The sequence below is a fragment of the Sus scrofa genome, chromosome 17, assembly GCF_000003025.6.
Source record: "Sus scrofa isolate TJ Tabasco breed Duroc chromosome 17, Sscrofa11.1, whole genome shotgun sequence".
Classification (NCBI taxonomy): Eukaryota; Metazoa; Chordata; class Mammalia; order Artiodactyla; family Suidae; genus Sus; species Sus scrofa.
The window spans coordinates 59,174,676-59,201,919 of NC_010459.5; the positions used below are offsets into that span (position 1 = coordinate 59,174,676).

The 27,244-nt window shown below is 46.0% G+C and overlaps 1 protein-coding gene across 2 annotated transcripts; it reads right to left on the reverse strand.

Annotated features, from left to right (window-relative positions):
* Positions 368–10,403, reverse strand: PRELID3B (PRELI domain containing 3B). 2 transcript variants are annotated; one of them, NM_001113697.1, is made up of 6 exons: positions 10,174–10,403; positions 5,637–5,805; positions 4,437–4,526; positions 3,994–4,064; positions 3,772–3,874; positions 368–2,408 (listed from the first exon to the last, which is right to left on the reverse strand). In NM_001113697.1, the coding sequence occupies exons 1-6, from the start codon at positions 10,203–10,205 to the stop codon at positions 2,289–2,291; spliced, it is 585 nt and encodes a 194-aa protein (NP_001107169.1). In that variant the 5' UTR covers positions 10,206–10,403; the 3' UTR covers positions 368–2,288. The 2 variants fall into 2 exon arrangements, with proteins under 2 accessions (NP_001107169.1, XP_013840970.1); XM_013985516.2 differs by having other exon boundaries at positions 372–2,408; positions 5,637–5,832; positions 10,174–10,308.

A 27,244-nucleotide genomic window follows, 5' to 3' on the forward strand; every position in this document is an offset into this window, starting at 1 on the left:
CCGCGGGCTTCCGTAGTACCCCGGCGGGGCGCGGTGCCGACAGCCGAGCGGGAGGGAACTGGAGGGAATGTGAGACCGCGTGGCTCCGGGGGCGCGAGACTCGGAGCCGCGTCCCGACCTTGACAGCACTCGGGCGCCTCCACCCCGGGTTAACAGTTAAAAAAAATGAACCTCGGCCGAGGCGAGCCGACCCCATGACAAGCCGCAGAGGTTCTGGACAACCCTGGGTGGGTGCCGAGAGACAGGCCGGGCAGCAAGGGGCGTAAACCCTCCGCTCCGGTCCAGCGCGGTGCCGCTTGCAGCCCGAGGCAATTGAGCGAATTCGTTTGCTCTCTGCAGTTATTAAAAGGAAACTATAATCAAGAAAAACATAGTTAAAAAATAAGTTTTTATTAACAAGATTTTTCTTAATTCATATAAGATCCATTTTTCATATTAAATAGGATAATATGCCCCACAATCCGTAAGTCTAATTCTAATCCACGAACACTTTATTCCAGTTTAGCCCTCTCAAATGCTTATGTTATTTATATTTTAACATGTAAAAGCCATAAGTACCAGCTACTTAACTAAAGCTATTACACTGGAAAGTGAAAATTTATAGAATTTTATCATTAAGATCAGATTAAAAAAAAAAACAGGATAAAATTTTGTTCAGAAGTCTTTTTATCATTAGGGTATTATCACATCTTTTTCAGAAAAAGTATAATTTTCAGAAATTACACAGGCAATGTAATGATATCAGTATTCAGCAATGTTTAGCTGAAATGTGATTTTAATTGTAAAAATTATCTCCGGTTACAAAAGATAACCAAAAACCTTACTGGCTTTTACAAATATCCCAAGTCTTAAGCTAACAATATTTTAAGTAGAAAAGCACTAGTTTTTAAACAGTTTGGTATACTGTTTTTGTGGTTTAGGTACATATATTAATTGGTTTGTTTTACAGGAAACCTGACTAGAAGTTTATCACATTAAGCACTGTGGAAATAAAGGCAAGAGCTAATCACCTTTTAATAAAAATACTCTTTATGCAACTGTTCCAGGTATCAAAGATACTCTTTTTTTAGTGGTTGATAATTAACTGCCTGCTACCAGATACAAAACAAAATGCATTTATTGGACTGGTTTTCAGATTGCAGCTGCCCTCTGGCATCCAAAGCAAGGATTTCCCATAAATAAAAGCTGCAAAGCGATTCATGTAGTGGTTGGTTTAGGTCAACGCTTTTTTTCTACCCAGTTATTCTTTCTTCTTCGATGCCGCCCCCGAACTGGCAGTGACACCGTATTATTAAAAACATTAAGTCCCTGGGATTTATGCTTCGGATCAAGACATCATCTGAGTAATTTCAAATGATGTACAGCTCTTCACGTAAAAAGATGTTTTTGTGGTCACAATTACTTCAAAAGGTAATTATATTCAAATAACCTGACATATCATGCTTTAGCAATTACAGAACCAAGATTTTGACACATGGCAATTTATAAGTTAGGCAAATGTGAAAAGCTAAAAGATGTGAACAGCTGTTCTTCTAAGTTTCGAGTGTTGCAAGATTCCGGTAGTGACTTGATTTCTTCAGTTAATATAACCAGCCCACGATGCGGCATACCAAGTCATGGAGTACAGATCCAAGGAAGGCAACACCTTTACTAAGTTACACAGCTCTGGCAAACCAGTACAGTACCGGTTAACACAATAAAAGGGTGTTTTTGCTGGAGTCCTTTATTACTTTTGTGATCATTTTTACTCCAAAAACGTTATTTGAGTACCAAGTTAAACCACTGGGGCCTTCGATGGTGATTTACAGCAGAGCAAATTACTGTCTTTCAACAACTATCCGATTCCTCCCTTCAAGGTGAGTCCTCGCAGGCGCCTTCTGGAAGTTTACTGCAGCAGGGCAACTGTGGGTGTGTCAGAGGTGGCTCTGCTTTGTCTTGGGGTTGGTCCAAAGCCAGGCAGAGTTCTAATGCACGAAAGCTTTAAAATTCTACCTTAAGGAGATTTAATCCGCCACTACCAATTTACAAGTACTTTTCAAATATTGTTACATTTCCACATAAATACTAGAATCCTCAAAAGTAGACATCATTTCCAACAACACTAATTTCAGACAATCCCTTTTATTTAGAAATCCTGCACCTTTGTTTTGATCCAGTCACACAGCCTCTCTTCAGCTTATTAAAAAAAAATCCTACCTAAAATATAGTTGAATTTTTTAAATAGCAAATAAATACACCGCCAGCGTGTAGAGACCTGGGGGACCGGGTGCGCACGCCCACGTTCAGGATCATTTCTCTACAAACGCTGCCGCTGCCATCGGTGTCCGGATGCTCCCTCTGGCTGAAGCCGTCAATTCTTCAATTTCAGCATTTAATTTATGTATTACCCATTCCATTGCTTCTCGGCCCTTAAAAAAAAAATCCAATACACTCATTGCTACCAAGTGAGAGCACCGGCACATGTCAAATAAAAGTCCCATCGGGAAGTAACAAGGAGCAGTCCAAGCGCAACCACACCTCACCAGGACTGACTGTTTTTATCTCTGCTTTTTCTTCTTTAACGTTGTCTACCAAATACCACATGCCTTGAGCAACTGGCTTTATCTATAAACTGGCTATTTCGTGTGAAACACATGTTCTCAAAGGAATCCACAATTCAGCGACAGCGATGTTTTACTTGCTTAATGATCACAGTGGCCCCCCTTCGGGGGTGAGGTCAAACTCCCTTTTGAGGTGCATATTTTAATCAAAACCCCGTACAGGGCTCTGAGAGATCTGGTCCCCGACTTCCTCTTCAAGCCCCCTCTCCTGCACTCTGGAGCTCCCGAGCAACAGAAAGAGGAGCTTTTCCTGCTCCTGGCCCCAGGCCCTTTGCACACACAGCCCCTCTGCCTGCAGTGCTTCCTGGCTGCCCCCTCACAGCCTACCCACCCCTCATTCAGGACTCGCAGCAACATCACTTACTAACACTCATTAAACACTCTCATACCTTTCGGTACTTTTCCTTTCCTAATGACGGGCTGTGTGATTAATGGCGCCTTCGTCTTAGCTCCACGAGGGCAGGGACCAGGTTTGTTTTGCTCCCCGCTGTATCCCCCGTCTAGCCTAGCACTCTGCCTGGCACAGAGAAGGCATCTATGAATATCTTTTGCTGCTGAATGATTATATTAAACGTGCTATAAGACAGTGCAGTAGGCATCTATTTCTCTAAACTTACTTCTTAAGAAGTCATTTATTCTCAATGGGGCAAAAATTAGTCGGGGAAGGTGTAGAGAAATCTCACTCTCCTCATGCATAAAGCACAGACACACACGCATCCCTATCAACAGGGACAACCTGTGGTATGGGATAATGTCACAGGGTGGGCTACTCGGAGGACAAGTATCTACAGTGGATGTGGGGTGAGGGATGGTCACGAAAAAAGGCTGCGAGTTGACGCCATGACACCAGCTACGCGTCGCACGCCCGAGGCCCGAGGCCACACGCTTTCCGCGTCATCTCGTGGACTCTTCATGCCCAACCCCGTGACGGGGGTAATTAACCTCCGCTTCACGGGCAGCAGGCTGCGGCAGAGACAGGCGCACCGAGGTGCCCGAGGTGAAAAGCTGGTCCGAGTGGTACTGGGATGGGAGCCCCGAGCCTGCACTGGGAGCTGCCCGTGTGGCTGGGAACTGCGCTGGCTCGGAGTCCGCCCACAGGGACAGCTCCTCCAAGAAAGTCACAGCATCCTGGAAACCAAGATGAAAGCACGCCCGGAGCAGCCCTACTTACCTTATTCGCATTGGAAGATATCGTACTTGCCATCAGTCCTTCGAGGTAACTGCCCAGACTGACGCCTTTCACGGTAATTATGGCTTCTTGAGTCAACACAGTTCTGGAACAAAGCACATTCACAGCACTTCAGGAAGACCTAACTTCTACTTTTTGAAGACATGTCTGATGAAAAAAATTAAAACACACTGTAAAATAAGTTTAAAAACACTTTTCACTCACTTCTCTGAATCTTGAGGATGTGGTTTGTATATAAGCCTCTCATCTACTGAAACCATATTTGTAAATGAAATCTACAGAATTAAAAAAAAAAGTCCAATCATTTTGAAAATCAAGATTAAAAACATTTCTAAAATTAATTCACAAACCAAAATCTTGTTAGCTAAATATACAAAAGATCTTACTGTGTGAATAGAACTCTATTTGTTGCTTCCTTTTTATTAGAAAAACAGTAAATTTGACAAAAATATTGTAACAGTAATAAGATGCACATGATCCAAATGCATTTTATCCGGTGCCGTCTCCTAGAAACAGTGAAGCAGGAGCACGGGAGCAGGGAGGCAAGCAGGCAGAGCAAGGAGGCAGCTCGTGAGCACCGACCTCCCGGCGCACACACTCATCTCAACCACCCAAGAGAGAAAGCCAAGCCAAACCGTTTGACTTACATTAGTAGATTTAAGTTCCATTGTTTTCGCTACCGGATCCACTACAGAATGTTCCTGCACATATGTTTTGGTTCTTGCTGCACCAATAATCTAAGTAAAACATTCAGAATTAGTAATCAGAAGAGGAAGGCTTTCTTAACAAGTGTATCAATATTTTATGTGAAGGTAAAAATGTGTTAATATCTTGAACCAAAAATCTGTTTCAGAAAAAATGTGAGGAATCAGACAAAGTTCAGAAAGGAGGCCCATCTCAGGGTAAAAGGATTCACACACCATGGAAAGATGAGACTGCCAGACATAAAAACCCTTCCCAGAGGCAACCAGCAGCCTGCCCACTGAGAATGCGTGCAGGACACTGAAACCGCCAAGGTACGACAGTGGAGCAAGGAGCCCCAAATCTGGAAGTCAGAATATTCGGGGAAACACAGCGTCTAGCGAGAGGGGCCCAAGGGAGAGGGTGCTTGCTGCAGCCTCCAGACAGAAGCGCAGCCCTCGGGAGGGAGGCAGCGTGACCCACCCGTGCCACCCCCGGGCTGAGCCCAGGCCACAGCCCCGGTCCTGCTCTCTTCTGCGTCCTCACTATCCAGGGCAGGGGTCGCACCAAGGACGCAATCAGTACATTCCGGCTGAAAAACGCGTCCTTTGCTTTCGGGAGTGGGCCCACCTTCTAGGAAGAATCCCCACAGACAACTCGATGCATGTACAGCAGGCTTCTCTCCCATCACGACAAACTGGCTTCAGTTTCCTGCTGGCTACAAAGGCTCACTAAAGCCAGCTCCCTGCCAAGGACACAGAGCTACGTTCTCAACACAGGCCGCAGGGCCAGATCTTGGGACAAACGGGGCAAAGGGGGCAGGCGGTCCTCACGACCCGGCCACAGTCCGTGACAGTGAGCCACCACCAGTGCCTCCCCAGCTTACTGCTGGCCTCAAGTTGCTGGTAAAGTAGGAACAGCAGAATAAAACTTTTAGATTAGAGCATTAGCTGGCTTCCTTCAGGTTTTATCAGGTGGCTTCATGAAGACTGTAATAATATTTCCAATTCATTATACACTCATAACTCAAGTTTATTATAATACAATTTGAACTGATGCAAAAATGACATTCAGAATCAGCTCCCACAACCTATTTGAAATTATAATGTGGTTTAGAAAACTTCTCTTCAGCAGTCACATTTCTTCGGGAAGAAAGACACACTTACAGATTTCACTATGGAAGGCAGTCCCCACTCTGTGCTGAGGAGCCTGTGGCTGTGCAGCTTTCCAGAGGCATCTATGTGTCTGTCCAAGACGTCAACTCCGACCACACTGGGGTTCATGGGGTTGGGGTATTTCTGCATTGCAGCTGTTGTGACGGTTTCCCATGGGTGGCTGCCGACAGGAACCCAAAATCAAACCCTTAAAATATGCATACGAATTAAACCATTTTATAACCCATCAGGTTATTTTTAATTTGCCCAGGGAAAATGAAGTTCTGACACACTGAACAATGGGGGAGGGCCCAGTCTACGTTGTGAGCATGTACAGATTCCAGCAGTTTCTCGGCACACAGGCCACATGGTACAGTTGATGCCTAAGGGTTAAAACAACCTAGAGAGCACGACAGCGGTTTCTTACCGGTTTCTTCCTGCTTACCAGTGGCCATTCCCACGTGGAAGTTCTGTTTCTAAGAATCACTGATTCATAAAAATGTATTTAAAGGAGTTCCCGTCGTGGCGCAGTGGTTAACGAATCCGACTAGGAACCATGAGGTTGTGGGTTCGGTCCCTGCCCTTGCTCAGTGGGTTAACGATCCGGCGTTGCCGTGAGCTGTGGTGTAGGTTGCAGACGCGGCTCAGATCCCACGTTGCTGTGGCCCTGGTGTAGGCCGGTGGCTACAGCTCCAATTAAACCCCTAGCCTGGGAACCTCCATATGCCGTGGGAGCGGCCCAAGAAAAAGCAACAACAACAACAACAAGACAAAAAAAAGACAAAAAAAAAAAAAATGTATTTAAAAAGTATGTTCTATGCTATACCCAGTCTCTTGGGATAGACTGTGATGGAAGATATTGTAAGAAAGGGAACGTGTATTTATGTATGACTGGGTCACTCTGCTGCACAGCAGACACGGGCACAGCACTGTGGATCAACAATACTTAAAAAACAGATGTTCTACAGAAACAAACAGTAAAAAATGTTACCATTATACTATCTATTCTTCTGTCTAACCCCAATTCTGGGAAGCTATAACGAAGTAATTAGAGGAAAATAAATTATAGGCACGTAGATTTTTAGAGGGGTTACAAAAAGATCCAAAGCATGACTGACTTAAAAGCCATATTAAAAAAGTATTTTCCTCTGTTAATGTACTAAATAACAGCGGCCCCCTAGTCAGTCCTCAACCACTGCTTTCCTAAGAGGAGTGATTCTGATGTGTTTTGAAGGTCACTCAATACAACACAGTGTTTTTAGGGTGCTCCTAATGTGCTCTTTTCTAACATTCCCCGGGACAAGCTTGTGCTTCTTGCCTAGGACTGAAATGCTAACGAGATCACGGAACTTGCAGCATCTTTACGGTCGTGAAAAAGCACACGTACTTGGGTGATGCAAGATGTGATGTACACGTGTTCTCGTCACCACTTATCTGAGTAAGATGCTTGTAAAAGATAATCCTTTTCCTTTTCGAAAGAGCCTCTAATTGACGACAGTGAATAGTAAAAGTGATTTAGTCCACCTGCAGCCCGATTCTACAGGTCTCCTCTACATGAAAGACAAGATCTGGAGGTACTGGTTCAAACGACACTGATAAACCCCACGGCACTACCTTTTATTCTTCTAAAAGCACAACAGGTAGGCAGTAATCTATTTCAACTTTCCAGAGAATTCAGCCTGACAATTTTTTTGTGGACAGAAGGAAAATCTAAATCCCACTCATGTAGCAAAACCCTGGACTACCAGTATTGTTCTCTGCAGTGTTTCATTTTTGCTATAATGTTATATGCAAATGAACCCCATTCAATTTTAGTCTCAAGCCCCATCAGCAATCAGTGCAGGTGTATAAGCAGAGCTACTTCATCAACTGTCCCCACAGAGGTGATACAGGCCAAGCACTCTGACTGTTACCAAGGAAACGATCTAAAAGGAAAATCAGAGGAGCCCTCCCCGTCTCCATCCAGCCATGCACCATGGCAGCTGGCTTCCTCGCACCTAGCTCTTCCCCACCTCCTCGAAAAAATTCCTAACTGCAGGGTGCTTATGCGGTATTTGTAATTTAGTCCTCTCCTCTCTGGGCCAACCTGAAAATGCTGCTGTTGACCTAGCTTGGACAAGACAGACGGATGAAAACATAACCAGCTCGAAAATTACAAAGGATGCACACAGACAATTAACAATCTTCCGGTGATTCATGTTAATGGAATTCATGAGTTATGTGAAAAGACTTCACACTGGAAGACATGCAAAGGGGGCGTCAGTAGAACCCTGTGGTGGCTTAGAGAGCTGCCCAGTTTTTTCCACCTACAAAACAAGATGGGGGAATGCTGCTAACTCATCAAGGCAGCAACGGTGTCTTGATTTATTGACCAAAGTGTAACCAACCCAAAGAACAGTGCCTGGCACACAGGGGGCTTTCACACTTACTGAAGAAATCAATGAATGACTTTGACTGGATACCAGCTACACGTTACACTTCAGAGGGAACTGTTGGAAAAATCAAAGATGGAAAGACACAGAAGAAGGGAAACATAGGAAACTGTGAGATTTGTGAGGAGAGAGGTAAGCTGAGTTTGAAGAACCTGCAGGAACATGAGTAGAGACACCTGCTAAGCACTGGCAACAAAAACCTGAAGTTCAAGAGAGGCTGGAGCCCAAGCAACAGATCTGGGTGTCATAAATGTGTATAGGCTGGGATTCTGATCCAAAAGCCTAGATTATCTGGGGAGAGTCAGGATCAGGGCTTCTTCTTCCAGGACATGTACAGCAGTTACAGGAATACGGCCCATCTTTTGGGAGGAGTCCCAGAGCTTTCATCCAATTTCAGAGAGGTTTGTGACAGAAAGAGAAAAAGAAGATTAAGAATCCCTGATGAGATGCAAAAAAAAGAAGGCCAACAAGAGAATTTCATTGAAAAAAAGTTTTTTTGGTCTTTTTGCCATTTCTAGGGCTGCTCCCACAGCATATGGGGGTTCCCAGGCTAGGGGTCTAATCAGAACCTACACCACAGCTCACGGCAACGCCGGATCCTTAACCCACTGAGCAAGGCCAGGGACCGAACCCACCACCTCACGGTTCCTAGTCGGACTCACTAACCACTGAGCTACAACGGGAACTCTCCTCATTGAGCATTTATAAGGAAAGTGAAGAAAAGAGGGACGCATTCAAGAGAAGGGCAGAATGCTTGGGAAGAGGATGGGGAACAAGAAGGGAAGAAGTGCTAAGGAAGAAAAGCCTAAGGAGACACAGTGCCAAAAACTCCTAAGCATTTAAACCCAGATGAGACGTGTAAAGAAGAAACCCCTCGTGATCCCAAGGGCTGAACTGCAGCAGTGAAGAATGTGACCCCATCAAAGAACATCAGAAAGACTACAAATTTAGGGTCTTCCCCGCTAGAAAGCCTGTAAACATGAGGGAGAAAAGGACTCTTCCCTCTGATTCCAACATTCTATACTTTCCAGGACCCAGTGACCTCTGGCCTGTGCCTGAGTCACTGAGTATGTAAAAAGTCTACAGCTTCGTTGAAAAACTGTCCTTGGAAACACTGTTTAAAACAAAATCAAATGGTTAAGCTAAAACAAACTACCAAGCTATAAAAATTAGAACAGTGTGGCAACAATAGCAACATCAGTGGAATAGAGCAGTTAGCTCAGAAATGAATTAAAACATAAATCACAACAGTGTTTAGGACAAAGGCGGCATTTCAAATCAAGAAGAAAAAAGACTAGGCAATAAAAAGTAGTGAGATTACCAACCATGTGCTTAGGCAGAAAAGGATCCAGCCATCTAAATGTGTGGTTCTGCTGCAGGGAGCATCAGAGACCTGGAAGGGAATTTAATTCCCAACATTCGACCGATTTAGGGCCTACTTTCATTCCTAAGTATTTCTCCGAAACCAAAAGATGATAACGAACGTGGCTTCGCAGGCATCTCAGCGCTGGCAGGCCCTGAGGACACCACCACCTTCCACGTCTCGGACGAAACCGGGTAACCCAAGGTCACACAGCTTGTTGGAGCCCAATCTGGACCCTGGACTCAAATTCCAAGGCCACAAATTCCAATCCTCAGGTCAAGGAGCTGCCGGAAAAGTTCTGCTTCCTGGTCGCCCGGGCTCACCCTAGATCCACTTTCCGGGTGAGCAACTCCACCCAAACCTGGCGGCCAGACCTCGACACTCCACGCCTTCCTCGGGGATCCTCGGGGTCGCGTCCCACGGGGCTGTGCAAGAAGGCCTGGGGCGACGACGAGGGGGCTCGCCCACCCCGAGCGCAGGTAAGGACCTCGTGCCCGGCGACGCCCCCGTCACCGGAGTGGAGCCTGTCCCAGGCCGTCTCCTCTGCGGGCCGTGCCCCGGGCGTCGCCGGAGACGTGACCTTGAGCCCGCGCCCCCCAGGGTTCCGAGGCTCGGGCCCAGCTCCCCCCGAGGGCCCGACGCCGGGAAGCTTCCTGAGGGGCGCCCCGGCCCCGCTGCGGCTCCAGGCCCGCCCCGCCCTGCCCCCCGCAGTGGCCCCGTGGCCCTCGCCGACCCACTCCCGCCCCAAACTTACTCGAAGACGTGCTCGGAAGTCCAGATCTTCATGGTGCCGGCGGCCTGCGCGGTGTCCGGGCGGCGATAGGGCACAAAGAGGCAAGGAGGCCACTCTTGCCCCCGCCCCGCCCCTCAGCCGCCCCGCCGGCCGCCCAGTGCGCACGCGCCCTCGGGCCCGACGCGAGGGACGTCCCGACGCGCGGCCCCACGCCCTATCCCGGCCCGGGTTTTGCCCCAGCCTTGCGCGCGGCGCAACGGAACCCCGCCCCTTAGCGCCAGGCGCACCGCGCCGGCGCAGTTCCGAGGGCAGGGTCCGGGGCCGCCAGCGCGGGCGCCGTGCTGCGCAGGCGCGGCCCGCCCCCTCGCGGGCGTCGGCGGGAGCGCTGAACTCTGGGCGGAGTTGGTCCCGGCCCGGCTGGCCTCTACCTCCTCGCTCGGCCGGCCGGTGCTTGCCTTGTGTTGCGAGGTCTGTGGACGGGTCCAATCGGCCCCGCTTACTCTGACAGTCCCTGCGGTGTTCGGTGTTCCTTTGAGCAGATGTCCACGGGGCCCCATTAGAAAATTCCTCCTACCTCCTGTCTCAACCCAGGCAGTGGAGGGACCAGAGTCAACCAGTTCATCAGCTAACCAGTCAAACCACCATCCAGGCGGTCAGCCCTCTGCTCCTTTCACCCATCCTCCCACAGATGTTGCCCCTCGGCGGTTAGCGCCCGGCAGAGGTGTGGTTAGGAAGCACGAGTGCTCAGCAGTTGCTCAGCAGTGCAGATGGAAAGCTCCCTGGCGCTGGGTTTAGGGGATGGGTCTCAGCTCGGTGTCCCCTTCCTCGGCAGCGCCCCCAGCCTTTAGTGCCTCCGTCACAACATCCTGTTGCATTTTTCTTAGCACTTCTCACTCCCTGAGATCACCTTGTTTAACTTCCACTCAAATGTAAGCCCTTGAGGACAAGGATCTTGCCTGTCGTGGTCAAAGATGATGCTCAGGAAGGGCTCAATGGCTATTTGTTGAAAAAGGCAATAATAATTATTTGCAGAGTGAACGAACTAATGGAGTCACCTTCTTTATCTGTCTGGCTTCCACTAGACTGTAAGCTCCTGAGGCTGAGGCCCCTGCCAGACCTGTCCAACCATCCCCTGCACCTACATAATGTTTGTTGCATAAATGAGTGAATGACTAAGGTGTGAGGGGCAGGAAGGAACGGCACGTGGCTTCATCCACAAATGAGCCTTGATCAGTGGACAAACCGGCCTAGCTTTCAGGATAAGCCCTCCCTCCCCCGGTCCCCACCACAATCCACAAACGGTCGGTACCCCCTAAGAAAACAATTTGCTGTTTTGAACGATGGCTATGGAGGAAGATTTTTACATTTGGCTACTTAGAAGCTAGTTAGAAGCATTGCCTCATTCTTGTTCTTAGCTCCTTTGATTGTTAAAAACAAATAAAAGCCAGGTTAATTTAGGAGGGAGGATAATTTTTTTAAATAGCCGAAGCCCTTTATAAAAAGAAACAAAAATTACATTAGACAGGAAGGAAATAATATGGTTAGGTAGTTGCTAAGTGCAATTTGTGGTACCTAGGACTGAAAAAAACCCAAATCCTACAGTAGTTAGAGTGAATTCTTGGGGAGTTAATGCTTTAAGGGCTGCTGAGTGCTTCAGCCGTGATTAAGGTGCGAATTTAATGTTGCTGGTTGTTAAAAACACTGGTTCAGGAACCATCAGCAGGGAACAGCCTGTCCCTGCTATTCCTGGAGCACCCTGAAGCTGTTCGCCACCCAGGATTTCTATTCTGTTTCTTTTAGAGAACGTTTTTCTGCCCCCTAGTTCAAGATTTCTGTTTTGTAAAGTTGTGAAAACGGAATGACACCTACCCCCACCATACTGCATCAGCCTATCGACTTAACTCCCTATACCTTGAGTGCTGGGAATGGGAGCACGGACGCCTGAGATCTAGGCCCGAGGGGTTTTTTTTTTGTTTTGTTTTGTTTTGTTTTTTTGCCTTCTTAGCGCTGCACCTGCGGCACATGGAGGTTCCCAGGCTAGGAGTCCAGTTAGAGTTGTAGCTGCCGGCCTACGCACAGCAACGCCAGATCCCAGCCGTGTCTTGGACCAACAGACACCACAGCTCACAGCAACCCACTGAGCAGGGCCAGGGACCAAACCCGCATTCTGATGGATACTGGTCGGGTTGGTTCACCACTGAGTCATGCCGGGAACTCCCAGGCCGCAGTATCTTTCCGGTGTGGAAGTAGTATGACCTTATACTTGGATTTGGAGAGCGGGACCTTTATATCCATTATCTCCTGGAGACTCAGAAACACACAGAGGAAACAAATGAATGGTTTTTAGATACCTAAGCCTTAAATAGTCTTAAATAAACAGGCTAAACTGTTTTAGATACCTGAACAGTAACTGACTGTGCTTCTCACAGAAACAGGGAAGTTATTAGCAGGTCATTAATTGGACTTGAAATTAAGTAGGCGACTGGTTCTCCTGGCACGTACAGGGTGACACACACAACCCCCACACCAGTGCGCCCTTCCCTGTGCTTGGGGGCGGCGGAGGGGGGCGGGGCGGAGTATACAGATAGGATTCCTACCCAGCGAGAAACGTCACTTCTGGCTGCGGAATCCAAAACAAGTCCAGAAATAACTAGACGGTGTTTAGAGCAGCAGTTAGGTGTTCAGAGCAGAAGGTCCCCAGGCCCGTAGAAGCAGCGCCTTCCCGGGGCTGGTGGGCGGGTCTCCTCTCAGACTACGGAGGAGGGTTGGTGGAAGGGCGGGCTTCGTTGGCACTGGAGAGGCAGGCCAGCAGCACCTGTGGCGGCCCTCGTTCTGTGGGCACGCGGACAGGCCTGGCCGGTGGACATCAGGTGCCCCAACTTCAGCGGGGCGCCAGCTCCTCCCAGTCCCAAGCTTCAGTTATTCTATTGCAGTCCGCACAGTTTGCCCTATCTTCATACCATCGGCTCCGTATTACTTAAGTTTCTTACATCAGCTTTTGTGCAAACACATTTTTTGTGGCCACGCCCCTAGCATGCGGAAGTTCCTGGGCTGGGGATTGAACCTGTGCCACAGCAGTGACAAGGCTGGATCCTTAACCTGCTGAGTCACCAAGGAACACCTATGAATACACTTTATTTATTTTATTTATTTATTTATTGTCTTTTTAGGGCTGCACCCTCGGCATATGGAAATTCCCAGGCTAGGGGTCGAATTGGAGCCACAGCTGCCGGCCTATGGACTCAGCCACAGCAATGCTAGGTTCGAGCCTTGTCTGTGACTTACACTGCAGCTCACAGCAAGGCTCGTTCCTTAACCCACTGAGCAAGGCCAGAGATTGAACCCGCGTCCTCGTGGAAACTAGTTGGGTTCATTACTGCTGAGCCACAACGGGAACTCCCTACAAACAAACTTTAAATGACACTTTATGGTACTACTGTCAATAGAAAATTTGATATTTCCCCCCATGAATTTCACTGACTACATTACTATTAAAGCAAAACAGTGAGCCTGTGGGCCCCCCAGCACTGTTCCTAGACTCCAGTAGGGGGTGTGTCTCTGGTTGGGGGGCAGTCAGTTTCCAAGCTTCCTAACTGCTCTTTGGGCTTATTCATTCCCTTCAAAGCACAAAGCCGCCTTTTCCTCTGAACCTCCTGGCCGTGACCTTTGTCTCTGAATTTACTGTGAGCTGCTTCAACTTCCCTCAAAATGTCTTGCGATCTCATCGCTCCTCTGGGCTCAGAGGACAGACTTTTTCCTCTTTCTGGTCTTTGGCCTTCGCTCTTCTCATTCATTCATGCACCAGGTAGCCGCAGATCACCTGTTCTTAACGCCCCCCCCCCGCCCCCCTGCCGCTCATGGAGTTTGCACTACACGAGCGGTTCACGATTAGGGGCGATTTCCTCCAGGGGACATGTGACAGTGTCTGGAGACCTTTTTGATGGTCACAGCTGGGGAGCGGGGTGCTCCTGGCATCTACGGGGCAGACAGAGGCCAGGATGCAGTGCACAGGAGCGGGACAGTCCCCCCCACATCAAAAAACGTGCCTGACCCCAAGGGTCAGCAGTGTCACAGTGTAGAAACACTGGGCTTTGGCTGATAGGCTCCTATAATTCGGACTTATGTCAGACGGGTCTCTGTCTGGACCCCATCTTTTTCCACCTTCCATCATTAGCTCGCCTGAGCCAAGCGAGCTACACGGATTGCTAGCTGTCCCTTCACAGGCCACATGTCCCACACCCTTGAACTTGGTACACAGTGTTCTCTGCCCAGAAAGCACTCTCCCCTTATTTGCCCTAAAGAGACTTAGGTCAAGGGCTCACATCTTGAGGCTGCAAACACTCCCTGCCCCCGAGTGCCTCCCCAGCATGGCACAAGGCTTCGTTACTGCCCTCGGCCGTGGGCATTTTATATAGACTCCTGGGTCATAGTGTGTGTGTCCACACTGCGGTGCAAGGCACAAAGTGACGACGACTGTCTTGTCTGTCGGGACTGCTATAACAAAGTGCCGCTGACCGGGTGGCTTGTCAACAACAGAAATGTATTTCTCACATTTCTGGAGGCTGGAAGCCCAGGATCAGGGTGCAACATGGCTGGGTTGCTGACTTCTGGCTGCATCCTCTGGTGGTGGAAGGGACAGGGGAGTGCTCTGGGACCTCGTCTATAAAAGAAGCATTGACGTCATTCATTTGGGGGCCTCCCAAAGGCCCCTCCTTCTAATAGCGTCACACTGGGCATTAGGATCTCATGAATTTCGTGGCGACACCACATTAAGTCCATAGCAACCTCTGTGATAGAGGATCCAGTTTTTTCGAGTCCTTGCTGTAATTGCGGCCATGCTGAGAATCATCAAACCATGAAAATGCTTACGACGGAGCCAAACGCTTAGAAACTGGGCACCTGCTGGAGACTCTCTGCTTGGCCCTCTCACCTCTTGAGCCCGGGTGTCTCCCAGTTAGCCTCTCGTTTGCTGTCCGCGGCTGAGATACACCACCAGGGGCTGGAAAGGGAAATGGAAACCGGGAGAAGACGCAGGATCTCGTCTGGCTGAGCAGGGGACCCTCGAGTCCTCCTCCGTCACACAGGAAGCCACCAGGAGATGACTTCCTGTGCAGCGAAGGCCGCTGACAACCGAGAAGGGAAAATCGGCAAGAGATGGCTTCCACGGTGAAGGCCTGTCAGGAGGCAGGGCCCTGAGTCGCTAAGCGTGGGCGGGCCCGGGGAACGCTAGCCAAGGCCTTGACTGTTTCTGCAGAGATGTCCATCGCGGTGATTGGGCTGCGGAATTCCAACATATTGTGTAGTGCGTTTTCCAGCTGGTAGGGAAAATGACGGCAAAACCCAGGGCTTGTTTCATCCTATGTAAAATAATTTGCCAGAGTTACAATTTTGACCTGCAAAATTGTGTGTGTGTGTGTGGGGGGGTGTCTCCTAACTCACATGCATATGCGTATATGCACCTGTGGGTACATATAAACTTACCATTGTCATTTTGTATTTCATTTGCCAGGCTAAAGTTCTAGCTACACTTTTTTTTTTTTTTTTTTTTTTGCTATTTTACTATGAATTTTTGGTATTGGTCGTAAGTAGATTCTGTGAGTTTATTGGGCATCAACTCTACACGAAAATGAAGGCTTCCCTCCCTCCTTCCTTCCTTCCTTTTTCCCTTCTTTCTTGCCAAGGATGGAACTCACACCACACCAGCGACCCAAGTCACAGCAGTAATAATACTGGATCCTTAATTCGCCAGGGCCCCCAGGGAGTGGCAGTGGGGGCTTTCTTAAACTCCAAGTGCTGGGACTACCCAGGGAGACCACCTGGGAGGAAGATGCACAAATAAGTACAGCTTAGGGTGAGAAATGGCAAGGACAGAGGTGGAAGGAGGGGAGGGCGTGCTGGGGGCATTTTTACCACTCGCCTTTGTAAAGGCCCTTTTGTAAATGGAGGGCCAGGATCTGTGTGGCCATGGGATGAGCCAGAGAGAAGTGACCTGCATGCCAAGCTCCAGACTGCAGCCTCCTGTGGCCTGGCCTCCCCAAGGAATTTCTGTGGCCTGCAAGGAGACCAGAAAGCAGGAGGGGCTCAGAGCCCTGCAGGGCCCTGCCTGGGCCCACTCTCTTGTCTCTACAAAGGGGGGTGTCCCCATCTCAGGAGTCTCACATTACTTCTGATTCAACAAGTATCTTGAGTCAGATTCAATTTTGTTCCCATTAGGGATGGAAGGCTTGGGGTAATGGCCCAGAGCTTCCTATCTACATGATTCCCCGCCCTGCTCGCTGTTCGCCAAAGCGTCTAACCAAGTCACCCGTCAGTTCCCATCCTGAGACATGAATCCCTTCCCCGGGGAGGACTCTGACTTTTCCAGTCGTTCCGCATCCTGAGAAATCAGGGATAATTTCTTGAAGCCAGATCCGTTTGTCTTACGCGCCGTCCTCCCATAACCAGCCGGTCCACGTTGAAGGGAGCGTCACTGCCATCCTGGCTGAGTGTCTACCGTGGGGACCCTCCCTCACACGAGGGGCTCAGACCTGGCCGGGGCTCCTGCCTGGGATGCTGAGGTCATCGCTGCCTGCGTCACTGAGATGAACCGTCCCAGCAGTCCTTTCCTCCGTGCCATTTAGAGCACTTTGTTTGGCCCCTGCAACCCTGTTAGGAGGTGAAAAGGTGGAGGGAGGCACCTGGCCAACCACCAAGCATCTGAAGACCAGAGAAAGCTCAGGGCAGCCCTCACCTGCATTGTCCTTTTTTCTTTTGTCTTGTAAAGGACATTTTTTTTTTTTTTGTTTTTTGTTTTTTTTTGCTTTTTTTTTTAGGGCCATACCTGTGGCATATGGAGGTTCCCAGGCTAGGGGGCGAATCAGACCTGTAGCTGCTGACCAACACCCCACAGCCACAGCAATGCTGGGTTGGAGCCGTGTCTGTGACCTATACCAGAGCTCACGGCAATGCCAGACCCTTAGCCCAGTGAGGGAGGCCAGGGGTCGAACCTGTGTCCTCATGGATGCTAGCCAAGTTCGTTTCTGCTGAGCCACGATGGGAACGCCCTCCATGGACATTTCTCATTCGAAGTCATCCAGCCTAGGCCCGGCCTCCACAGGAAGACCAAGGCCAGCATGGCTGGGGTCTGTGCCGTGGACGGAGGGGCTGAGACCCACCCTCTTCGTGAGAGGTGGAACTCGGTTTACACAGAGGACCCACGGAGCCTGGCTCTTCGCTGTCTGTGGAGGTTGGCCATCTTCTCCAATTCGCTGGAGGCGGATGGGCCGATCCAGCAGCAGGCCAGGCCCTGCATGGGGCCCCCTCCCAAGGGCCTGACCCACAGGGCACCTTGGAAGGAGGGAATTACAAATGCAGCCGCACACTGGCCTCAGACGGAGTCAGACAGTCCTTTGTGCGCAGCCTTTGTCTAGATGACCTTTCGGATATAACATCTCAGGGGCCGACCGCGGGAATGCAGAGGGAGGGAACAATTACAGCCTCCATCCACTTTCTGAAAGCACTTCTGCTGACTGTGGCTTCAAAGGATCAAACCCACACCTCTTTCAACCTCCTGCGGTCCAACCCATTCAATAACAAATAATTCAATAATAAATAATGCCCGGGTGGTATTCTGGGGTTAAGCAATGTCTTGTCTTCTCCACGGCCCCCCTCAGAGCACATCAGACCGTCCTCTCATTGTCCAGAGTGACATTTGTAAACAAAGGAGGAAGGGACTGTTATTCCTACTTTACAGCCAAAAAATGCAGGCAAAGACATGGCTGTGCCTCTGCTGTCACAGGTGCCTTCACTTCCCAGCCTTATTCTGTCGTCACTAGATGGTGTGGGTACCAGAGCAGGGCAGGGGGCGCGACACAGCCACGCAAAACTTGTATCGTGTACTTGCCTCGTCTGGCAGGTTGTAGGTGGCCAGGCCACAGCAGAGCTAGGATGTTTGAAGTCAGAGTCTGATGTGCCCGGTTACCCTCACTCATTCCGCAAGAAGGGGGCATGTTACAATGTTCTGAACGTGAGTGAAAGTCCAGGAAATACTTGCTGCATTCTCTGCACAGAATTTGGGGTAGAGTCAGCTGTTTGCTTTATTATGTCTTCTTAAGAGGTCCCTTCTGCAGAAGGGGGACACTGTATGTACAGTCGAGAGATTGCCTTAAAAACGAGCACAAAAGGTTGGAAGAGTGGAAGGAAAGTCAGTGTTTTGCCATAAACGTCTTGTAGTGACAGACCTGGATCATTTTTAAAAAGATGCGTGATTTCATCGTCTCTGTCCACAGCACAGAAGGATGGCTTGATCCTGGGGAGCACACAGGGGAGCTTCACAGGCTGTGGGTAGAAGGTTCTTGAGTGTGGATCCACGAGAAGTATTTGCGGGTTCGTTTCCAAAGCCCAGGGACTCAAGAACACTGACAACAGGTGACTGCGGCTCTGGCAGGTAGCCCTTCCCTGGGAGTCTGCTGCTTTTCATGTGGCCATGATGCCTAAACTAGGTGATTCAATCAGTTCATGAAAGAAAAACTCCACTGGATTACTGGCATCCAAGACGGAAACCAGAACACTGGGTGGCCAGCCTCGTTGGTAATGTGTGGGCTCAGCCTGATGACTTGACCGTCAGGCTGGAAAACATGTGCCAAAAGGTGACACAGAGACGTCAGCTTCCATTCCCAGTGTGTGGTCTTGGGCCCTTTCCCAAACAAGACAAAACAAGACGTAACCGTGTCCTTATTTTTTTATTTTTTTTTGCGTTTTAGGCCTGCACCCATGGCGTAGGAAGTTCCCAGGCTAGGGGTCGAATCAGAGCTGCAGCTGCCAGCTACACCACTGCCACAGCCACGGGGGATCCGAGCTGCATCTGCGACCTACCCTATAGCTCATGGCAATGCTGGATCCTTAACCCACTGGACGAGGCCAGGGATCAAAACCGTGTCCTCACGGGTACCAGTTGGGTTCGTTACCGCTGAGCCACGACGGGAGCTCCCGTCCTTTCTATCTTCGTGCGAGCTTCTTGGCTGAGAAAACAGCTCCATTCACCTCTGAGTGCTCCGACGCAATGCGGGGGACTTGCCAAGAGATTTTTCCATGAAGTATAAACTCAGACCACTCTAGACCACGAAGCAGACCTAAACCCCGGCACTTAGGCTGGAGGAGTGGGGAGGCCTGTGAGAAACCAGGCTTTTCATCTTCTGTTCTGAGTGCCCCACCTGGACAGAGGGAACGGTCCAGAGAGGTGGTCTGTCTCGGTCACAGCTGTGCCCCAAGTGCCTACCCGTGACCTAGCACAGTGCCAGGCACATAGGAGCTGCCCAATGAGCGTTTGTTGAGTGCATACAAGAACGAATGGAAAGCAGGCCAAGCGAGCCTTAGACCACACTGTGCTTCAGGTGTCGATGGGGGTCAGTAACGGTGTGGACAGATTTATGAAGCTGGATAATTATCAGAATTGGGAACTTGCAAGGCACAACATGAAGGTCTCGAAGCCAGAAAGAACCCAAGGAAACTGGGAGAGAACTGGCAGGTGCCTGAGTCTGAGTGGTGCCCCCAACAGCTCTACGGGTCAGCCTAGGGAGACTGATCTTGGAGGCCAGGGCAGAGAGAAGCAGGGATGGGGCCAGGACTCTGGCTGGTGGCTCAGGGCAGGCCTGGAGCAAAGAAAGTGCCCATAGCCCAAATTGCCTTCGCTGAAGACAACAGCTGTTTGCTTGGGCCTTAAGGTTGGTTAAAAAAAATGCTGAGCCAGATGGCCTGAGGAAATTAGTGCGAAGCCCTATTAGAAAAAGTGCCTGAATGATTGATTAGAAAATAATCAGCCAGCCCTGCATATTGCTTTACTTTTGTGCTGCAAGTTTGCTTAGCGTCAAAATGTATCAAAATCTCCGGCCCTGTGCACTTCCATTTTTCAACAAAGAAACACTGGACAAATGCATGTACTATAACCACTGGAGGAGAGAGGAGAGTAAGGCACTTTCTTAAGGGTTAGGATGGCAAAGCAAAGCATCAGCTCTAACAGGAAACATGCCCTTTTATGGATTGTGTTACATTAAACAAGATGAAAATGTTTATGAATTCTTGCAGGCTGTTATGTCGTGATGGAAGTTAAAATTCACATAGACCTTCCTTCCAAAAACCTCAGACACCTGGCAGATGGGGAAACAGGAGCACCGGAACCCTGGGCAGAGACTCCTGGAAGGCAGTGGAGTAAGACCGTGCTGGCACGCCCACGCCTTGTCCTCTTCTGCCTTGTCTGTTCACTAAATCATGTAACAAGCCTGCCGTAAGAAGGAATTTCAGTGGTTTCTCAGGTCTTCAAATGGCATCGACTGAATAAGACGAAAGCCTCACATAGCTTTAGTTATTTCCATCAGCCAACTGGTGCTCAGCACGCACACGTCAGATATTGACATGTTCCCCCCCGCGCCCCCCCCCCCCGGCCATGCCCATGGCATGTGGAAGTTCCCAGGCTAGGGATGGAACCTGTGCCACAGCAGCGACAATGCCAGATCCCCAACCTGCTGGGCCACCAGGGAACTCTGGATATTTATTTATTTATTTATTTTAGGGCTGTATCTGTGACATGTGGAAGTTCCCAGACTAGGGCTGAATGGGAGCTATAGCTGCTGGCTCACACCAGAGCCACAGCAATGCCAGATTTGAGCCACGTCTGCAACCTACACCAAAGCCCACAGCAACCTCAGATCCTTAACTCACTGAGGGGGGCCAGGGATTGAACCCATGTCTTCAAGGACAATAGTCAGGTTCATTACTGCTGAGGTGCAAAGGGAACTCCTGGATGTTTATGTTTTTAACAGAATCAATCAGCACACAGAACTGGTTGTAGATCTATTAAAATTATACATTGCATAATTGTGATTTATTTGAAAAGCTAATATAAAAATTTTTAATTTTAAATTAATTTTAATACACAAATCCATAGCTTTCTTTCATACCAGCAATGATCAGCCATATGCAATAATGAAAAATTTCCATTAAAAATAATCCCCCAAATGAAATACCCAGGAGGAGATCCTAACAAGAGGTGTATAGGACCCATACAAAGAATCATAACATTTTTCATTAGAATATAAGCAAAAACTTGAATAAAGGAAGAGCTTCCATGCTTCTGGGAAGGAAGATTGAATGTTTTGATGTTGTCATTTCTTTCCAAACTAGTTTAATGAAATTCCAGTCAAAACCCCAACAGTATGCTTTTGGAAACTGACAGAATGATTCTAATGTTCATTTAGAAGAATAAAGAGGTAAGAATTGCCAAGGAAGTTTTGAAAAGGCAAATAGGAAAATTTGATGTACCAGGTATTGCAATATACTATCTACTTACAGTAGCCAAAATAGTGTGCAGCTGGGCAGAAATTAGTGAAAAGGAATGGATAGCCTAAAATTAACCTTAGTATGTATGACATTTTAGCATTTGATTTAAATCAGCACTTCAAATCTTGGGGAAAAAATAGATTAGTCAATAAAATGGTGCTGGGACCGTCCATTTAGTATCTGGAAAAAACAGTAAGTTATATAATCTCAGGCTATACATCTAAATCAATTCTAGATTAACTAAAGAGATAAATATTAAAAATCTAATTATCCAACTGCACTAATAGGACTGGCTCACAAAAATAAAACCATCAAAAAACAAACTTAAAGGGAAAATACCACATGAAAATATTTACCACAAATACGGTGGGTTAAGTGTTAACTTCCTTCCTTCCTCTCCCCCCCTACCCCCCCTTTCTTTCTTGCTTTCTTTCTGGAAGTTCCCAGGCTAGGGATTGAATCTGAGCCACAGATGCGACCTATGCCACAGCTGCAGAGCAGTGCCGGATCCTTAACCCGCTGTGCCACATCATAATACGTATGTAATACATCCATCCATCCATAAAAAACTCATATAGGAGTTCCCTTCATGGTGCGGTGGAAACGAATCTGACTAGGAACTATGCGGTGGCAGGTTTGATCCCTGGCCTCGCTCAGTGGGTTAAGGAGCTGGCGTTGCTGTGGGGTAGGCCAGTGGCTACAGCTCTGATTCAACCCCTAACCTGGGACCCTCCATATGCCACATGGGTGTGGCCCTAAAAAAGCGTAACAACAACAAAAAAAAAACAAAACCCTCATATAAACTATTAAAGTCCATGAAAATCTTTTAGAAAATAAAAATGCCACGGACAGACAATTGGTGGACAAAGTGAAAACGGTTATAGATATGAAAAAATGCTCAATCATACTGGTGAACCAAGAAATAGAAATTAAAACAATATACAATTTTTTGACCTACTAAATTAGCAATGATTAAACTGTAGCTCTTAGTCAGAATTCGTGAGTGTGAAGTAAAATAGGCACTTTTATACATTTCTGTTGAAAGTTTAAATTGGTACTATCTTTCTGGAGAGCAATTTGGCCACATCTCTTCAGAGCCTTAAACACTCTCTATGGGTGCCCCACCCCCACCCGTGTGTGTGTGTGTGTGTGTGTGTGTGTGTGTGTGTGTGTGTGTGTGTGTGTGTGGTGTGTGTGTGAGAGAGAGATTCCTAGTGCAGGAATCTACTGTAATGAAATAATCTGAAATTAGACAAAGATCTAGATCACAGAATTATTTGCAATAACGTGAAACTGGAAAATTTCAAATGTTCAAAAAATTATTCCCGGGTTGGGTCAGGAAGGAACAGAAGTCTTTCAAGGGGAGAGAAGAGGCAGGAGGGGATTCTAGGGGGAACGGAAGAGCGTGGCGGTTTTAGGGTCTGAGAAAGCTCCCTGCATGGCCGGCTTGGGGACTGTCACGCGCCTTGTCATGGCTGATGTGGGGCGGTTAGCGGGAGTAGGAAGAGGTGAGGCTCAGAAGCTCCAGTGGAGTCATCTGCTGCCCTCGAGATTCGAGAGGTAGGGAGTCTGTGTAGGTCATCTTTATCGCCCCCCAGATTCCTATTAGGTGCTTAGTAAACGTTTGTTGGTTAATAAATAAGCAGATTTCTTTCAAATGATGCATGACTACTTTAAGTTCTGTGTTGTTGAGCTATGATGTTACTCTTTCTCCGGTGAAGTTTCTTAGGGAGAAAATTCATAACGTTTCTTAGGAAGAAACTCTATTGATTCATTTTTATGACATGCATTGAACAATATTTTAAAATGAATTTATTTGGACTTCAGTCAGTAGGGGGTGCACCAAATCTGGAAATTCTAATATTAATATAGAATAATGCTTACGTATTAATCCTAAGGTTCTTTAGCCTGGTTACTCTCTGTCTCCTCTGTGCCCCTCTCCCACTCTCTACCCTCATAATTTTTCTCACTACCACACACATACTACTAGTAGATAATAATGCCTCAAAACCACCAGTTACAAAACTGGGTTTTAAAAAGTTAATTTGATACTGCTATTTATTATAACAGGCAAATGTGACTTTGCAAAAAAACCCAGTGCTATAAGGAGAAGAGTTTAAACTATGCTTATCATTTTTCCATCAGAATAGGTAAGAAAGCACTACGAAAAAATGAAGGTGATATTTTAATAGTCCATGTGAACACTAATCCTATAATTGGAACAAGAATAATAGTGACCTTTAGAGAAAGAATATTACATAAAGTGTTCATTAAAAAGAAGGAATTGGCTTTTGAAACATTACCTTCTCAACGTTCTTCATGAAACAGAATTAATAAAATGATATATATGATTTACTTAAATTTCAGAAAAAAGGAAACTGTGGAGTTGTGTAGAAGAATTGAGAAGAAAGTATAGTGAGGTTTGTATATTATATTTTTGGCACAAAAAGGAACCTGGATGGCATATTTAAAATTTGAAGACTATAGCTAAGATTATTAAACCAGAATAGTTAAGTCTTGGGATCAAAACATAAGAAACTGGAATCAGCACTTGATGGAAGACAAATGAACAATTACAGAATTCAAGAAAGCATAGCCTGAATAGGAAAAGAGAACTATTTGTGGAGGTGGGCAGTTTGGAAAGTTGAACATGCCTACATTTCATGAGACAATGCTGTGCTCTTTGGAAATCTTCTCCCCATCAATTTCTCTAAGTGTTTACAAAGTGGCTTAAAAGAAAAGAAACTGTCAGCTATGAAAATGATCACTCAGGCGAATCCAATTCAATCAAAAGTTTTAAAACTTTGTAGAAGGAAAAAGAATGAGACTAAAGTAAAAATAAAAACATCAGTAAAAGGCAAAGATTCTCAAAAGGGGTTCTAAAAAATATTTCAGCATTGTGCTGCTCATGAATAACATACTTATAAAAAGTCATACAGACAACCTAAGATTAAAAGTTTCTACAAAGAAACTAGCGATGATAATAAATTCAGGAAAGAAAAGGTTGAAATAAGTTCAAATAATTCAAGATAAAACATATTAAATGAAATAAATGTAGTACTTATGCAAGATATAATAACTGTGAAGTCATATGCACCAAATAACATGGCAACAAAACACACAAAGCAAAAAATATAAGAATTTCATGTAGAAACAAACAAAAATTCAATTTAGGGGAGAATTAAATTCTTTATAGTCAAAACCATAGCAAGTAGGCAAAATTCTGTAGCCTATAAATGAGATCTGATTTTTTTAGAATTACTCAAAAAACACTTATCAATCTTATCTGTTGCTAGTTTACATAAAATTAAATGAATAAACTTCGTCAGAGGTGTTATAGGCTATAGTCTAACCAAAATACAACTAAGACTTAAAATTAGAATCCCTAAGAATAAAGAAACAAAATTGCAAGTTACTCTGATATTTTGAAACTAATCTCCTAAACAGCAGTGGGGACAATGGGAAAATCAAGAACTTAATAAAAGACAACTTAGAAAATAACAACACTGTCCTATATACTAAAATCAGTGCTTAGAGAAAACATTAATAAGAGTTATAAATGTTTTATTGCTAAAATTAAAAAAGAGAAAGTATAATTTATTCATTCAACCTAATATCTCAGAGAAGAAAAACACAATGAAAGAAATAAAAGATAAAGTCATAAACTGGAAAGCAAAGAAGCAAAAAATAAAGTCAACAAAAGCAAGAGATGATTCCCTGAAACTTTAACAATATAGAAAAAAACTTCTGATAAGTCTAATCAAGAAAAACAAAAAGTAGTTAAAAGTAGAAATCAGAAAGGAAACAGAAACACTATTGAAATAAAAACTATAATAAATACCTATAAATACGTTACTGTATTTGTAATTCTCAATGGTGTGTCATACAAAATAAGAAAATTTTAAGTTGGTGCAAGACAAAGATAATATCTACAGATTGATAAGAGAAGAAAAAAATTAGAAAGTCATCAAGGAACTATTATGATTCCAAGAAAAAAGCTCTGAATACGAGCCTTTTAAAATACTTTTAAAAAGTATATTAAGAAATAGATGATACTAAGTTACAAAGAGTGTTCCTGACTAGAAACACTTAATACAGTACTGAATAATATAAGCACTCCAAAAAAAAAAAAAAAAAAAAGTCAATGTTCTAACTACAGATGGAGAAATCGTAAATAAAACCCTTCAAAAGGGCCCTACTCAGAAAGTAAAATGTACCCCTGGAATTCAAGGATGGTTCAATTGCAAAGTCTTCTAGGACATCAATGAGTTAAATGAGTGTTCACATATGGTCATTTCCACAGATGCTAAAAAGTAATTTAAAAAAATCAACACACATTCCAACTACATTTTTATTAAAAGAACAACACATTATAACATTGTAACAAAATTATACCAATGGACAATCTTAAAGACATTTCTTTAAAAGCAGAATGAAATTAAGGTGCTGGCCTAGTTTAATATTGTTGTATTTGCTTCAGTAAGTTAGAAGCCAAAATTAAGACACGAGAAGAATACAGTTTGGACCCACAGAGACAAAATATTCAATTTCAGGTGATGGGAAGTATAAATAAACCTGCAAAAATGTGCCAGAAATAGAAGAAATGTGTAAAATCAATAATATTCTTATGTACCAGTATTAACATCTCTTTAACTATAAGAAATAAATTATAACAAGAAAATTAATTATGTTGATTACTTAGGAATAAACTTGACAAGTGATAGATGTATGGAAACAATGAAAAATTTACTAGGTCCAAAGGGAAATGATGGAATTTAGAGCAATGTGTTCTTGAAAAGAAATTCATTTATTAAGACTAATTCTTTGCAAGTCTAATTAAAATCCCTAGGAGATGTTAAATAGAACAAATGAAAACAACTGAATAATTACAAAATTTATTAGGAAAAAAATGCCCATAAGAAAATATAAATAATTTCAATAAGTGAAGCATAGCCCAGATGGTAGAGGTGGATTTACCATGAGGCTAATGAAGCCTAAGCTCCTACGCCTCCTCTGTGCAGACCTTCCCAGTGTCCCGGGAGGTGTTCTAGCAATGTGGTCTCATGGTCATTTGCTTTTATTACTTTCATAAAAAGTAAATATATTTTTCTTTTTCTTTTTTTCTTTTTTTTTTTTTTTTGGTCTTTTTTGGCATTTCTTGAGCTGCTCCTGCAGCATATGGAGGTTCCCAGGCTAGGGTTCCAATCGGAGCTCTAGCTGCTGGCCTATGCCAGAGCCACAGCAATGCAGGATCCGAGCCGCATCTGCAACCTACACCACAGCTCATGGCAAGGCCAAGGATCGAACCCACAACCTCATGGTTCCTAGTTGGATTCATTAACCACTGCGCCACAATGGGAACTCCAAAATATATTTTTTTTCTTTTCTTTTTTTCAGGGCCATACCTGCGGCATATGGAAGTTCCCAAGCTAGGGGTGGAATCAGAGCTGTAGCTGCCAGCCTACACCACACCCACAGCAACACCTGATCTGAGCCACATCTGCAACCTACACGCAGCTCATGGCAACGTTGGATCCTCAATTCACTGAGCAAGGCTGGGGATCAAACCTGCATCCTCATGGATACTAGTCAGATTCAGATTCATTTCTGCTGTGCCACAAAGGGAACACCCACAAATATATTTTCTTTATGAGCCCCTGCTCCAAAATTGTTTAAGCTCCAGATACCACAGTGTTTGATTCTCCCATGCCAGATGCAAAATTATGTTATAAATCTACAATGATTAACAGGATACCCAAATGGTGTAGAAAAATAAATC

Coding starts and splice junctions, on each gene's coding strand:
- PRELID3B (NM_001113697.1), bottom strand. CDS start 10,205: ATGAAGATCTGGACTTCCGAGCACGTCTTCGA. Junction 4,527..5,636: donor TGCCTTCCATAGTGAAATCT/GTAAGTGTGTCT, acceptor TGTTTTACTTAG/ATTATTGGTGCAGCAAGAAC. Junction 4,065..4,436: donor TGGAACTTAAATCTACTAAT/GTAAGTCAAACG, acceptor TTAATTCTGTAG/ATTTCATTTACAAATATGGT.